Source organism: Pristis pectinata, chromosome 9 (genome assembly GCF_009764475.1).
Source record: "Pristis pectinata isolate sPriPec2 chromosome 9, sPriPec2.1.pri, whole genome shotgun sequence".
Taxonomy (NCBI): Eukaryota; Metazoa; Chordata; class Chondrichthyes; order Rhinopristiformes; family Pristidae; genus Pristis; species Pristis pectinata.
In genome coordinates, this window is record NC_067413.1 from 87,461,907 (window position 1) to 87,479,297 (window position 17,391).

Sequence of the window (17,391 nt, forward strand, 5' to 3'; positions counted from 1 at the left end):
AACATTATAGCACTTGTGAGTAAAAAGAATGATAATTCTTGGGCATTATTTTGCCTTACGTTGTCTGCAGAAATACAGAACTTGTACTCCTAGAATAGAGCTTTATGTGCTAAAAACATTCATTGGAGATAGCATCATAGAGATTACAGCATTCACAGGACTTTCCGTACATTCATTTTATGCAACCATTTTTTGGAGTCCATTTGGTATCATACCTGATAAATCAGAAATGTACTGAAACTTGCCGAGCTAATCTATTATAGCGCTTCTAGCCTGAGGGAAAGCATTTTTACTAAAAATAGTAGAAAACAAAAAAAAAATCAAAAGTGGCCAGTTTATCAGCTCATCAAATGCGTTCAATCTGTTTACCAGATATGTTCACATTTGCTCAGCCAATGTGGGCAAGTACATTATTAGCCATTTTGGAGCTGATTCAAATGGCACACTTGTTCCCGGGAATGCATCCTGAATGTCAAGTGAGGTACCAGTGTACTGTGCTGAGAAAATTCTTAGGATTTAAAAAACATGAAATGACACAAAGTAGCCTGTATGTATTTATTCAGAAGCCTTTCCATTAAGTTTAGCCTGAGGTGTGTGTGCTAATCTACACAGGCCAATGATCTGCTTCAAAATATCTACCAGACTATTTTTATATTCTTTCTATTCATTACATTTTTTTATAAATGTAAAATTATTTAAAAGGGAAACAAGTTATTTACTATGGGTGTTTCTGATCTGGAATCTGAATTTATTTTCCAATCTGCACAGTTATGACATAAATTAATTCTAATTACCCTTAAGTAGAATCCATTTTATAATGAAAGGAGGTATTACTTCAGCCCTTCATATGAATGATACATTCCAGGACAATACAAGCTCCAACTTAAAATGACTGAGCACCTCCCCAAGTAAGGAAATTAATTTGATTTGTAATGCTATTAAATTAATGTAGAGGCATTTTATAATATGCTGAGGTCTATGTCAGGTGGTGGTGCTCCCATGCTTTTGCTGCCCTATCTTGTCAGTGTTCCAAGTTCAATGGGTATAGTACAGATGCAATCTGTAGTTTTGACACTCACGTATGCAGCAAGCATGCTGTCCTAATGTGACAAACTTACTTAATGCATTATTTCAATCATCCTGACAAGTGCAAGTATTAATAAGTTTTATAAATGCCTCAGGAACACATAAATATTCTGCTGTGGTGATAAATAATGCCCAAAAATATATTGCCGGTAAGATTTAAAACTATCATAACCTTTTTTGATGCCTTTTTTTCCCTCAACATACATTTTTCTTTCATATTTATGCCTCAACTGCAATATGAAAAAGAGTTTCTACCTCACCAATTTGACTCTTCCATCTTGAACATTTCTTTTTAAAGTTTGAATGATATGGAATAATTAGTGACAATTAGTGATGAATCGCCAGCAGCTTTTAGCATCAATCGATGTCTACCAGGATACAACAACACTGCCCAAACTAATTATACCAAAACACACACTAGCACGCAAGTATATTACCATAATGAAATATATTCAATCTTATGATCATACAATTTGAAATAAAGTGACAAATTCTCTTATTTTACTGGATGTATTAAATACAGGCTTTGAAAGTGATGACTACAAAACTACTTCAAATCTGGTTTGGCAACAAAATAAATAGAATCATTTCAAATGGCATTTAAATGAGTAATCTAGCATATAATTAAATCAAATGAATTAAAAGTCTAAGCAATGATCATTAGAAGAAATCCCCGGAAGAAAGAACTGATATGTTGCTTTCTTAAGTGACTAAAGCAGTTTGAGTGTAACAAAAAAAGCACACACTAGTGTGCAAACAAAAATGCCATTTTCAAACATCAAAATATTTTTGCTTATGCTTCAGTATTATCATATTTTAAATGTGCATTTTGATGCACTTTCTGCATTTAACATGAAATGCTGTCAGCTCATCAAATATAAACAAATAGGGGAGATAAAACAGATCAACTTCACAAAAAAGAATTAGTGTTCAGTGAAAAGAGCTTATTCTTCAGTTTGGTTACATTTCATTAAATCTAAGTTATATTAACTTGGAAAGTAATTATTTGTAACTTGGTAAAAACACACAAACACAGTTTCTAGCATTAAAAAAGATGAAGGATAAGATCTAGCCCTTGGCAATCCGAGATGAATAGTATTCATTTAAATTATATATTTCTTCTAATTACTGATGACCTTACTGATAATCTCATGCCAAATTTAAACAAACATAAGTTCTCATTTGAATAATGAACTCAGCACTTTTGTCACTCAGAATGACTTGTACCCTTCACTCCAGTGCCTGTAATAGCTTTAACAGGTTACATTTTTCTTGGTCTATACTTTGACAGAGGTCACACTAAGATCTACATCGCAGCCGTTGCTGCAAGTTAGAGTCAGAGTCACACAGCATGAAAACAGGCCCTTTGGCCCAACTCGTCCATGCCCAGCGAACTAGTCCCATCTGCCTGCGTTTGGCCTATAGCCCTCTAAACCCTTCCTATCCATGTACTTATCTAGATGGCTTTTAAATGTTGCTCATGTGTCTGCCTCAACCACTATTTCTAGCAGCTCGTTTCAAATATGCACCAACTTTTGCGTGAAGTAGCTGCCCCTGATGTCCCTTCTAAATCTCTTGCCTCTGATCTTAAGCCTATGCCCTCTTGTTTTTAGCACCTCCTCCCTGGGAAAAAGACTATGTGCTTTCAGCCTGTCAATGCCCTTCATGATCTTATATACCTCTATCAGGTCACCCCTCAATCTTCTATGTTCCAGCAAATAAAGTCCTAGTCTACGCAACCTCTCCTTGTAACTCAGGCCCCCAAGTCCAGGCAACATCCTGGTAAATCTTTCCTGTACTCTTTCTAGTTCCCATAACAGGGTGATTAAAACTGTACACAATACTCCAAGTGTGGCCTCACCAACATCTTATATAACTGCATCATATCTTCCTGTACTCAGTGCCCTGACTGATGAAGGCCAGCGTGCCAAATGCCTTCTTCACCACCCTATCTACCTGTGACACCGCTTTCAGCGAACTATGTGTTTGCAGTCTTAGGTCCCTCTGTTCCATAACAGTCCTACCATTCACTGTATAAGTCCTACCCTGGTTTGATCTCCCAAAATGAAGTACCTCATATTTATCTGAATTGAAAGCCATTTGCCAATCCTCAGCCTACATACCTAGCTGATCAAGATCCCCCTGTAATTTTTTATATCCTCCTACACTACAACACCACATATTTTAGTATCATCCGCAAACTTACCAACCGTGCCTTGTACATTCACATCCAAATCGTTTAATAAGTTACAAACAACAAAGGTTCCAGCACCAACCCCTGTGGCTCACCAGTCTGAGAAACAACTCTTGACCATCACCCTCTGCTTGCTACCACTGAGCCAGTTATGAACCCAATCAGCTATCTCCCCCTGGATCCCATGTGATCTAACCTTCCAGACCAGCCTGCCATGAGGGACCTTGTAAAGGCCTTGTTAACGTCCATACAGACAAGATCCACTGCCCTACTCTCATCTACCCTCTTGGTTACCTCCTCGAAGAACTTCAAGAGATTTGTCAGACACGACTTCCCACGCACAAAGCCATGCTGACTGTCCCGAATCAGACCGCCTATCCAAATGTTGTTATATCCTGTCCCTCAGAATCCCCTCTAGCAATTTACCCACCACCAATGTCAGACTCACTGGCCTGCAGTTTCCTGGCATGTTTTTGCTACTCTTTTTAGACAATGGTACCACATTAGCTACTCTCCAGTTCTCCAGAACCTCACCTGTGGCCAGAGATGAAGCAAAAATCTCTGCAAGGGCCTCCACAATTTATATGATTTGGAGTAATTCCTTATTTAAAGGAATCTCAAATCATGCAAGTTGCCTATTATCAGGTCCCCAGTTTAGGGATGAACAATTAGAGCTTTATATCACAGGAGCCAAGTGTAAATGTAGCAGCAAAACAAAATACATAATGAGGTCAGTATTTATTTCGGTTGACATTTTGAGCAGTATTTGGGAAAGACACTTCAGAAAGTAACTGAACAGCATTCCAAATCATAGCATCTGAGAGAAAATGGTAGAAAAACTGAACTGCCAGAACACCGAAACCAGAATACAATAGAACAAATGAGAAAAGAAAATGAGATAAAAGCAACAATAAAGTCTGTATACTAAATATAAAAAATGGTGGAAACATTCAAAAGGACAATTTGGAAAAAGATATGTTTCTGAAATCTACATTTGCTTGGATGGTTTCTCCACAGATGCTGTCTCCAGCATTTTATGTTTTTGTTTTATATTACTGCATTGTCAGAAGTTTACTTTTTGTCAGTAGCTAAAATGGTAGATAGTCAAAATACATGTCCAGAAACAATTTTCTGTGACAAGTTAGCTGATCTCCACATAAAACATGCAAAGCACTCAGACAAGCTCATGATAATTGAATTAGATAACACATACAACATGGCAAGCTTTTCAACTTCAGCTTACAAATGGAACTCTTGTGATACTTTAATCTAAGGTGTGCACACAATGAATTCGTCTAAACGACCAGCTATATGATTGATGCATGTTGATTTTACAGGCAGTGCTACAGAAATGGCATTTGTGGATCAAGTGTAAGGACCAAACTTAAGGAGCAAGCAACTTCAAGCTTTCAAATCAGTTACAAATTCATATCTGTTATAGGTCCCATGCAAATGTAACATCATGACCTCTCCTGTAAGTGGTTTGTAAATCTTATTTTTATGGAAGTTGATACCAACACGCCAACAATTAAACCTGAAACACAGCAATGGTATTCCCATGTTTTCTGAAACATGTATTATGTTTACTTTCATAAGGATATTTTTGCCATTACTATAAGTGAAAGCACCAGTTCAAACAGATGTTATTGCAATGAGTGAAAAGGCAGAACTAAACTCAATCAGCAAAATGAAGCCCAGATTGTGTGACCAGTGGTGAAGATGCTAGCCTTTCATTACACTTGCACTCACTTACATGCCACTTATGGGTGTTTGTGATAGATAGTTATTAGAAATCAAAAATAGCACAATGCCCTCTACAGGGGATCTGGAACTAGTGTGCTTCCCAAAATAATCAGATCGACAATAGTTATTAAGACATGCTAAACTCAATTACCCAAAAAATAGGCATGTGGATGTGTGATTAACCTACATACACAGAGCAGAATATAGGCAATACACCAAGTTCATGCTTCCTATTCATTTTCATGATTGCAGTATCAGTCAGCATTGGTTGCTCCTGGTCACTGGCTAAATGTTGCAGCAGGCAGGCAATATGATGAATAGTTTGGTCCAGTTTAAGTTGTTTAAAGATTGTCTGCAACTTTCAAACACAGCTACATTGTGGAACAGGTACAGGGAACTACTCTACAATTAAATCTGACCTGGGAACAATTTAAGAATGTCACAACATGGAAGAGAATGTCTCCAAAGTTTTCTGGTATTACAGTGGTGCCTTGTGTTCCTCCAGATACACAGTAAGGCGGCTGTGGGACTGGAAAATCTTAGATGTCATTGTCAGGGGAAATGTAGAGAGGACAGGGTTGTAGCAATCCGAACAGGCCGATGACCACACCTGTTGTTAAGGTTAATGAATACATGATCAATTACCAGGTTATTCAACTACACAACTAATCTCCGACATGGCTCAATTCACCATACTTCCATAACTCAGTTATCAATTATTTTTATCAATCAGTATTCAAATCTTCCCACATACATTCAGCAACTGCATGCCTCTAGTCTTCATTCAGTCATGACTCCCATATCATTTCAGGCATTGCTTGACAATTACTTACCACTCTCCTCTGCAAGACAATGTCCTAAACAACCAGAGGTCAAAGGAGCTAACCACAAGGGGGTAGATGCTGCCCAACCGATATTGTGTCCATAATAGTTCTTTCCATAATTATATAAAATCAACAGCCAAAATCATTTTAGAACTCTTAGGATACACATAACCCCAAAAAAACAGGGTTTAGTAATCTGAGTTTTACACTGTTGGGTCTAGTTTTAGGAGTGAATAGTAAATAGTTAATTTAAATATAGTAATGAGGGAGATGACGGATAGAAAGCTAAAAAAAACTCAAAAATTTTGTAACATCTCCAAAAATAAGTGAAATCTGAAGGAATGAGACTTCTCACATTAGTTTTCAGTAGCGGAGATGCTGTTTAGCAGAAATTAAACTAACTACCCTGTTAAAGTTCATTTAGCTCTGCATGGGAAGTCCTAACTTTCCTGCATGTTTAGTGAATGTTTATCATGTAAAGACAGCAATTTCAAACTGTGCAGTTTCTGATCAGATCAAACTTTAACCTCTTGCCTTCCACATATAATTGCATAGGCTGTCTGACTTGCTCCTTAATAACAGTGAGCATGATAACCTTCCTGCTATTTCTAGCCACCAAATCTGGTCCAAATTATTGAGCACGTTCCTGACATAAGTGAGTTACCTCACTTAAAGAAAACATATTGGAGAGTCTTCTCTCTTTAACCCAAACTACCTTGCAGCCTACATAGCTTGGCTACCTTACAAAAACCCAATGCCTGGTGGCACCTACAACTTTAATTTACTTCTTGCTGTTTCTAGCTAAAAGGGAAAGGTGATAACATTTTGGAACTATTCAGCCACTTTAAACAAAAAAAAAGAATGAGAACATGATTTTATGTTTATAGTAAAATGTTGAGAAAGGGATAGTTGCTCTTAACAGCACAAAACTGGGTTGGTTTTCTGTATTCATTCAACAAATTTCTGCTTGAGATAGTCATTTAGCCTGCAGGGAACTAAACATTCAGGACAAAATCTGGCAGCTTGCTATTAGCAACCTAGTAAAACCTATCGATCAACGGAGAGAAACTTGTTGTGGGGAAAAAAGGCACAAGCAAAGTCTGTCTAGGCATCAAGAAACCAACCAAGGAAAGAATGGGTACAATATTGGTAGGCTATAAAAGAGAACGAAACAACCTCTTTTGTGTTACGTCAATCTCCATTCCCATTCCTGAGGAGTTTGATTTTTTTACAATGCAAACTGAAATGAATTGATTGCACCATGTGACTTCCCTGATACTCTGTATTATGTATGATTTTCCTACCACGCACCTTAAAAACTGAGCTGACAGTGCCTCACCAACTGTGAACTTAGACTGCTGCCTGGCAAACTAAAAGTATGGAGGATATTTTGGTCTGTGCCAGTTTTTGTGCACAATCCTGATATCCATATGCTGAGATCACCAGCGGCCGGGGACTAACATTGGACTCTGGGCTGCAGCTTAATAATTCAGGCAAGCTTCTGATGCATGTTCAAGCTTAAAATACAGATATCCAGTTTCTGTCAAAATAAGATGATATTCAGATACCATGCAACAGATAAAGGGTACTGAAAGACAATTTCTGTGGATGTTAAAGGACATGACCAAATTTAATTATTGGTTCCACGTAGGCATCTGTAATAAGCCCAAAAACATTACAGAAAGCTGGACAAGATCCCTGCCAAGCACTCCTCATCTCAATGTGTGGGAGATTACTGAGACAAGCTAATAAATTGCTTATTATTTGCAGTCTGTAAGTGAAGTTCATGATGTGAGCTGCTAAGGCTTTGAGGAAGGTCCAGGATACTTTGTTGATTTGATTGTGTGTAGAAGGAGTGTAGATCATGTTGAAACCTAAAATGCACGAAGAAATTAAACAGGGGCCTGGGAGAAAATGTTTCAGCAATTAGAAAACAGATTGAAATGCAGAACTCTGATGCCAGTAAACTCAGGATTATTCCCACTGCCACATGCAATAAGCAGAGTAACACAAGAGTAATAAAAGATAGAGTTAATTATGCACAGAGGGGAACATAGGATATGTAGAGTGAACTGAGCTGACTAAAGATCAACCAAAATTTCCATTCCAGCATGCCGTCAGGAATCTTTTTAAACTGACTGTGAACTGAGACGAAATGCTGAAGAAACTGTTCGTACAAATGCAAACAGGAAGCAATTCGAATTTAACCGTGTGTGTTCTTCTCTGAACCCCTGTGTGTGATTGTCAAACAAAGTATTACTAGTCAACATGTAAAAAGAGGTGGTGTTGGCATGATTGCCTCTGTCCACAACAGCTGGAAATGGCAACATCAGAATCATCACTGAAGTAAAACCCAGTCAGCCTGATTTCAAAATGTTGGTAAGATCAGGCTTTTCTCCATTAAAGCATTTTTGTTGTGCTAATGAAGAAGCATCAAGCATTTGCTATCAAACAGTTCATAGACTTGTAACTAACAAGATGGAGATGGTACAATCAAGTGGGGGGGCTACGTCAATCAGACTGTCATGGGTGCGACTTTCATATTATAAAATAAGGAAAGTTCAGGAGAAACTTCAGCAACTTGCAGGAAGCTGAAGGTTAGAGTGATCATATGCATGTGAAACACATTCCTCTTTGTGACTGCTAGGGTAAGTTAAGGTTTAGAATTATACAGAACTGGAGAAAATAATGCTTAAAGTTGAAGGACAGCTTGCAAGGGTACTATGGGACAAGGCTGATCAATCTATATATTTGGATACTGATTAATTCAAGTGATCGCTGGAGTGAGTTGTGCTCGGAGTCAAAGTTAAAGAGAAATCCATGCAAGTAGAAACCAGAGTTGCAGGCAAGGGTCAAAACAGTGCAAGGTATAGAGCATTGAGGCATCTTACATCATACTTTTTGGCAGCTTCATTTTACAACTTATTTGCAGTGTATATATTTATATAGTTTTATTTGCGGCAATTTCTCAGTCATAATAAATTTTTGATTAAGTTCTGGACTGTGCTGCTCTGTGAGCCTTTACTCATTTTGACCCCACCCTGACAGGTTCAGATGGACCCCAGAGGATTATGGTAGGAGACAACCACCAACAAGATTATTCTGTGAGAAGTCTGGGCTTCCCTTCACAATTATACCTTTTCTTTCTTAATATCACCACAAAAATGTCTTCATTAACTTATCTGACTAACTTGCCTAATTTTTTGATGCTTCCAATATCCAGTGAAATTGATTCAGGAGGGCTTAAGCAGGTTACCTTCCCTTCTCCAAGAATTTTGTTGTGATGTTACAACAAGGAAATTGAATGGCAGTCAAGCTTTCAGGTGCATCAAGCACTGGAAGAGATTAATATCCAAATATCTCACTTCTGGACCTGGATCTGGATCCAGTGTTAGAAGCATTCAGTTATCTCACAAGGGTAGAAAGGCTGCAACAATTCCCTTGATCGCATACTTCTCTGTCCACCACGTCTATACTATATTGATTCTCATGCACATTTCAAAACTGGCTTTTTTTTTTCAGTGCAGCCATTCATGTCAAACTTTCAAGCCTGCTTAGAATCATCAGCCTCACTCATGGCTCCTTGCTTGCTTATGTTCCATATGCCAGCTTTCAATTCAACATCATCATGATCAGCAGCTGGGTCTTTACTCTCTGTATCCCATTGAAAGAAGTGAAGATCCAGATCTGAAGTTTCCATTATACATGACACTCACTAGCTCGATAAACAGAAATTAGGAGAGTAGGCACTTGTGTCTGCTCAACCATTCAATAAGGTCATGACTGTTCCGATTTTAACCTCAACTCTGCATTCCCATCACCCCATGTTAACCCTTAAACCCTTACCTATTAAAAATCTATATTCAATATTTCTGCTTCTGCTGCCTTTCAGGAAGACAGCTTTGAAGACTGATGAGCCTCAGAGGAAAAAAAAATCATGCCTTAACTCTATCTAATATAGGCAACCTCTTGTTTTTAAACACCAATGCCAAATTCTCGATTCTCCAGAAGAGGAAACATCTGCTCCATGTCAATCTTGTCAAGACTCCTTAGGATCTTGTATGTTTCACTCAAGTCCCCCCCTCTAACTTTTCTTTGGAAACAAACCTAGGCCTGTCCAAATTTTCCTCACAAGATAATCAGTCCATTGCAGGTATTAGTCTACTGAACCTTTTCTGAACTGCTTCAACATAACATTCTTCTTTACATAAACAGATCAAAGCTATACACAGTAATCAAGGTAAGGTATCAGCAGTGCCCCATATAACAGAGCATAACATCCTTACTTTTGTAGAAACAGAAAATGCTAGACTTGGCAAGTGAAATAGCATCTGTGGAAAGAGAAGCAGAAGGTACCAAATCAAAGACGTTGTCAGAACCAGGAAAGAGAGAAAGAAGTTGTCTTTAAGTTGCAGAGAGGGTGGGGGAGGGATAAGAGGGCAGTGTTGCCATGGAGATAAACTGTAAACTAGGACATCTGGACAATGGGTTAATGGAGGCAGTTAGAGAGAGAGAATCTGAACAAAGGAGCATAAAAGCTATGAAATGGGGGCAATTAGAGTACTTGAAATTATAGAATTTGATATCAAATCCGTACAGCTGCAACGTGCCCAGACAACAGATAAAGTGCTGTTCCTTAAGCTTACATCGGGCCTTGTTATTACAGGCCACAGATTGACAGGTCAGTGTGGGACTGGGATGGAGAATTAAAGTGGCAGGCAACCAGAAACTCAGGGTCACCCTTGCAGCCTGAACACAAGTGCTCCACAAAGCAATCACCCAATCTATGTTTTGTTTCTCCAATGCAGAGGATTAGATTTTGAATACCGAATGCAGCACACCAGATTAGAAGTGCAAGTGCATCAACCAGAAAGACTATTTGGTCTTTGGCTGGTCGAAAGCAAAGAGGTAGCAGGACAGGTGTTGAATCGCTTGAAGTTACATGGGAAAACACCATAAAGAGGGGAGTGCCTGATGGAGACAGTAGAGCAGACCAGGTAGTTGCATAAGGAACAGTCCTTCTGAAATGATCAAAGGGGAATTGACCAATCCAAATGTGATACAGGCTGAATTTTTCTCTTTCCATTAGCACAGCCTGACCTGCCCATATGTCCTATAGCTCTGCATTTTGCTTTTTTTAATGTTCCTTTGTTTTCTACTCTTTAACTGTCTTTATTTCATAGTTTTTGTATTCCTTTGTTCAGATTTTCTCTACCACCATTAACCAATAAAGTGAGTGACCTCGTTTACAACTTATTCCCATGGAAACTCTGGCCTCGCCTTAGAAAGAGAGTTTTCCTATCCACCCCTCCTCCAGTCTCTCTGCAACATAAAACCAATATAATGCTGGAGGAACTCAGCAGGCCGGGCAGCATCTGTGGAGAAAAGCAGACAGTCAATGTTTCGGGTCAGGGCCCTTCTAGATTCCAGCATCTGCAGTCCTTTGTTTCACTAACAGAAAACCAGATTGTTTTTGCTCTTTCCCAGTTCTGACAAAGGATATTCAACCTGAAACATGAACCCTCTCTTTCCACTTGATCTGCTGAGTATTTCCAGCATTTTCTATCTTTTTTGTCAGATTTTCAACATGTACAGTTTTTTGTATTCTCCTTATCTTTGTATTCAATTCCCCATGCCATAAGCAATAACATTGTTAGTTTTCCAAATTACTTGCTGCACCTGCACACAAGCCTTTTGAAAATTTGCACTTCAGAGGTCTGTAATCTCTCACCATTTAGATTACATACTTCTCTTTTTATTTTTTCTGACACAATTTCCTACATTATACTCCATTTGCCAGATCCTTGTCCACCACTTATATATTCATATGCAGCTTCCTTATGTTCTCTTCACAACTTACTTTCCTACCTATTTTTGTGTCATCAGCAAATTTAGCAACTGTACCTTCAAGTTATTTATATGAACTGCAAAAGGTTGAAATCCCACCACTGATCCTGTGGCACATCACTATTTACTTCTTTCTAACCAGGAAAAGACCCATTTAGCTTACCCTCTATTTCTCATTAGCCTGCCAAATTTCTAACCACACCAACATGTTACCTCCTACACTATGAGTTTTTATTTTCCATGGTCATCTTTGATGGAATACCTTATCAAATGCCATCTGGAAATCTAAGGTGCATCCATTGGTTCCCCTTTCTCCTCATCACAAGTTACAAATATGATTTCCTGTCAACAAAACCATGTCTACCTTGCCTGATTACCTTCAACTTTTCTAAGTGCCCTGCTATAACATTTAATAATAATTTCTAATATTTCCTCAATGACAGATGTTAAGCTAATGGGCTAGTAGTTTCTTGTGGTTTCCCTAACTTTTTGAATAAAGAGGTTACATTTGCTATTTTCCTATCAAACAGTATATTCCCTGAATCAAGTAAATTTTGGAAAATTAAAACCAATGCAAAAAACTAAAAAAAAATCTCTTGCTACTTCTTTTGAAACCGGAAGATTAAGTCCATTAGAACCCAGAGACTTGTTGGCCCAGTTCCAACAATTTGCTCAGAACCACTGCTCTAATGGTTCTAATATTTGTGAGTTTCTTTCTCCCTTCCAATTCTTGATTTACAGCTATTTCTGGAATGTTACTTCACAGAATACTGATGCGAAGTACGTGTTTTTCAATCTTAATTCTCCAGATGTGCTTTCTGTAGGACCAAGCCTCACTTTGTTAATTCTGTTCTTTCATCAACTCTTTATGGAAACTCTTGCTTTCTGTTTTTATATTTCTGGCTAGTTTTATCTTAGACACTAGTTTTTCCTTCCTTATTGGTTTCTTATTCATTTGTGATGTTTGCTTAATATTCTCTCCAAGTTTTGTGCGATTATATGTTTTTTTCTTTCAGTTTGATACAAGCTTTTTTTTAAAGTTCTGTCCTTGGATTTTTTCCTTCTCACTGAAGGATCCTCTCAAATGTCTGCCACTGCATCTTGACTGAAAACATCCTTAACTTAGTTTGCCAGTTCACTTTCCTAAGCTCTGCTTTCATGATCTCATCATTGTCCTTATTTAGGTTTAAACACTAAACTTGGACCCCTCCTTCTCAGCCTTAATCTGAATGTAAAGTTCAATCATATTATGATCACTGCAACTTCAGGGAGTCTTCATGAGATGGTAATTAATTAATCCCATCTCGATGCACACACTAGGTTTGGTGTATCTGTTTTCTGACCTCCAGAACATGTGGTTGAAGAAACTATCCCAAAGATGCTCTAGGAACTCCTCTTCATGTGCCCATCTGACTTTTCTAAACTATAGAGATTAACATCCCACTGAATTATCTCTATATCTTTTTGACAAACTCCTACTATTTCTTCCTTTATATGCCATCCTACTTTGTGGTTACCATTGGGGGGGAAGGTGGGAGGCATATTTTACCCAGACAAACAACTTGTTTCCTTTATTATTTATCTCCACTCAGACAATTTCTGTATCCTGGTTACCCAAGCCTCACACAATAGGAAGGGATGACCTAACACTATCAGTAATTAGCAGAGCCACTCCTTCACTTATACCCTGATTGCCATCCTTCCTTAGTAATCATACGCCCTTCATAATCCATGGCTGTCAGATCATACTTACTTGTTTCTATGTGTGACTTCATTTATAAGATTTCTTTATTAGTCACATATTTTGTTTTAAATGCCATGTTCATTCAGATACAGAACTTTTAATTTTGACCTTTTATTATTTTATTAACCTCTACCCCTATCTTTTGATTATCTCTCAATTTGTATTTTGTATTCCTTTCTGTCTTTACCCATATCAGTTTCTTCCTTTCTTTTCTCGTCTCTTCTTCTTCTAAAGTAGTCCCTTGGGATGGAGGACGACTTACTTCCACTTTGGGTTCTGAGGTAACTGATGAAGCCAATGTGGGAACCACAGACCCCCACAGAAGGGGCAGGAGGTGCCTGTTAGGGTATGTGGATGGATTGTTTGAGAGGTGGTATGCTCCTTCCAGCATTTGCTCTGGGCTTCTGTGTGCTCCTGATGTATGACCATGAGGTTCTTTATGTCATTGTGAATGCTCCTTCTCCATTCTGAGTGGGTTAAGTGGGGATGTTGCACTTCTTCAAGGAAGCTTTGAGCAAATCCTTGAATCTTTTTAGCCATTTGCCTGATAATCTCTTCCCATGAGAGAACTTGGAATATTGTGTTTGTTTTGGAGCCTGGTGTGCGGCTTATGAATGATGTGGCCAGTGCAACATAGCCAACTGAGAGTAACAGGGGCCCCAGCACAGGGGATGTTGGTCTGGAAGAGGATGCTGACATTGGTTTGCTTATGCTTCCACTGAATTTGGAGGATTTTGTAGATACAACACTGGTGATATTTTTTCAGTACCTTGAGATATCTACTGTGTGGTCCAGGTCTAAGAAGAAATAGGAGGTCTGGGTTCACTATTGCCTGGTGGAGTATGAGTTTGGTGCCAGTCTGAGGAATTGCTTCAAATAACTTTTCCCACAATCGACCAAATGCTCTACTGGCACATTGAGTTGATTTACTATATCTTTGCAACCCTCTCATCTCTACGATAGAAGAAAATATATTACTAAAAGAAAAAATTCCAAACACATGATGTGCCAAAGCTTGACCACCAACTGCTTAAGATCAATAGTCCTTCAAAAGCCAACAGGGAAAGGCAACTGAAAGGTACACTCTTCAGTGATCAGAGTCATTGACAGTTATTTCCACCCTTTCATAAAACTCTGAGCAATCCACAAACACACATCTTAACCAATCAGAGCTGCACTATGATGTGTCTCATTGGCTTTTGGCCAGCCTCTTTTTGTCACGCTAACCCTTTTCTGACAAGGCAACGTCACGCACCAAAGCAGAAACTGAGACCCAGCTTTGTTTGAGAGCAAGGCAGAGAAGTTTATAAGCGAGGAAACCTCCGGCACTAGTCAGCACCAGTAACAAGGACTGGTGCGCAAAAGAGAGCTTACTGGAAGTCCGAAGGAGGATAGGATTACAGACAACAGGCAAAGCAACAAGAAAAAAGTTACTTGATTCACTCAAGCAACTGCACTGGATGTTACCATAGCCTCGAAAATGAATACGTTTAGGTATAGTCACTCCTCTACTGAGCTGTACTTGGCAATTATGTTCTTTTTTAAATTCAAACATATAAACATTCAAAGTATGAAAAATACTTTGTTGAATTAATGAAAGAATAATTTCTGCATAACAGCTGTCATTTGTACTCATTTTGCCAGAAATGTAAATCTGTAAAGAACTAAATAAATAATAACCATGCAGAGGAACTGAACAACTCTTATGCTTTTGCAGTTCTTCCAGACCAGAATTAACCCAATTCCACAAAATGGTACTGATCTAAGAAGTATATTGACTCACCAACCTTGAGGAGGAGTAAGTAGTTTGCCATGTTCCTGACACCAGCCCACTGGGTGAATATATGGGCTACTAGCATCACACCTATCAAACAGGCAATTATCACATTAGTAAATAAAAATATTAAGCAAATTAATTAACTATAGCCTACAAAAATGGCACAGTTGTGGCACAGATCAGATCCATGGGGATTATATCTGCTTGAATTAAATTATACATTTTGGTAGAAGTCACCAGTAGTTACCATTATTACCAATCACACTGGAAAATGGATGAGACTAATAATTATTATAAAATTTAGCTGAAACATCAGCTCACTCTTATCATAAAGTCATACAACACTGAAACAGGACCTTTGGCCCACTGTGTCATTGCCAGCCATTAAGTACCCATCTATACTAATTCCATTTTCCAGTACTCAGTTCATTGTCTTCTACACCACAGCATTTCTAGTGGAATACTTCTTAAATGTTGCATGAGTTTCTGCCTCCACCACCTCCTCAATAAGTGTGTTCCAGAATATTATAGGTGAAAATATTCTTCTTCATCACCTCTGAATCTCCTACCCCTTAAGCTAAAACTTTCTCACTCTCTGCCTTATCTTTGCCCCTCAGCTTTCTCCACTTCAAGGAAACTCATAGCTGAAACACTCTATCCCGAGCAACATTCTAGTGAATTTCATCTGTACTCTCTTCTGTGCAATCACATCCTTAACATATCCATGTGCAAGTTCAGGTGAGCAGAATAACGGGTAGATGCATGTCCCCACCTGATTTTTCAACTCAAAACCTGAGTCATTTCATCTCCCAAACCTGAGTTAACAATGTCTGCATTACCTTTCACCATAGGCTGGTGGGAACATCATCGAAGCCAATGGATGAAAAATTGGCATTGTACTTGTGAAGGAATGTGATGTGGAATAGGGAGTAGTGGAAAGAGTTTAGAAGTGGGTGGCATGGGAGAGGGTGCAATGATGGCAGGAATACTTGTGATTCTATGTATTCTGCAGCTCTTTGTTTTGAACTGTCTGCCATCCTGTCACCTAACTTCCGTCACTGCCCCTGGTTGCTGCAAGATGTTTTCTACCTGTTGCTGTATCTTAATTCTCCCTTTTCCTTCATGCATTTCCCTATATATCCAGCAACCCTCCGGCAGTCCCAGCTCACCTCATTCTTTCTGATCTCACTCCCTCCTTCTCCTATTCCCCATCAATATAAGTATGCGCACCGTCTTCACCCATTTTTGACCTTAATCACATACAGCATAACAGCACTGTTAGAACATAGAACATTACAGCACAGCACAGGCCCTTCAGCCAACGATGTTGTGCTGACATTTTATCCTGCTCTAAGATCTATCTAACCCTTCCCTCCCACATAGCCCTCCATTTTTCTATCATTCATGTGCCTTCTGTTGAAGCATTATTTCAATATTCCCAACATGCCTCTGTTTATTTTAACTGACTGATCCTGCAACACGTAAGATATCTTTATTAGTCACATGTCAATCGAAACACACAGTGAAATGCATCTTTTGCATAGAATGTTCTGGGGGCAGCCCGCAAGTGTCGCCACGCTTCCGGCACCAACACAGCATGCCCACAACTTCCTAACCCGTACGTCTTTAGAATGTGGGAGAAAACCGGAGCACCCGGAGGAAACCCACGCAGACATGAGGAGAACGTACAAACTCCTTACAGACAGTGGCTGGAATTGAACCCCAATCGCTGGCACTGTAATAGTGTTACGCTAACTGCTACACTACCGCGCCTGCCACACTGTCACCTTTAACCAGGCAGAAGACACACCTCATCAAAGTTCAAAGACTATCAGAATTTCTGGACTAATGTATCTAAATTCTATATGGTAATACAGTACCAAGAATTCTCACCAGTAATCATATGTGTCATCCCAGTTATCAAAATGCACCAAAAAACGATTGTCTATTATATCTGTGACTGTTGCAACACATATCAGGGAGGGATTCTTTCTGTCAACCGCCTCCAGTTTCATTCCTATTCGAAATCCTGAAGGAGTAATTGTCTGTGAGAAACAGATAACGTTATTTGTAAGAGCAACTGAAAATGGTAGTTTGATGTTCTAAAGTAGTTACATAATGCATCCTTGACAAAACATGCTGTTTGATATTTAGAAACATATGTCAGTCAACCTGC

At 38.8% G+C, this 17,391-nt stretch overlaps 1 protein-coding gene across 1 annotated transcript in view; it reads right to left on the bottom strand.

The window, feature by feature from the left end:
* The window catches only part of LOC127574061 (lethal(3)malignant brain tumor-like protein 4), a 238,484-nt gene that overhangs the window by 136,552 nt on the left and 84,541 nt on the right, over positions 1-17,391 (bottom strand). Inside the window, exons 12-13 of the mRNA XM_052022685.1 lie at positions 17,109-17,260; positions 15,226-15,302 (exon numbers count right to left, since the gene is read on the bottom strand). Of these exons, the coding sequence (XP_051878645.1) occupies positions 15,226-15,302; positions 17,109-17,260 (229 nt within the window). The remainder of the gene's footprint in view (positions 1-15,225; positions 15,303-17,108; positions 17,261-17,391) is intronic.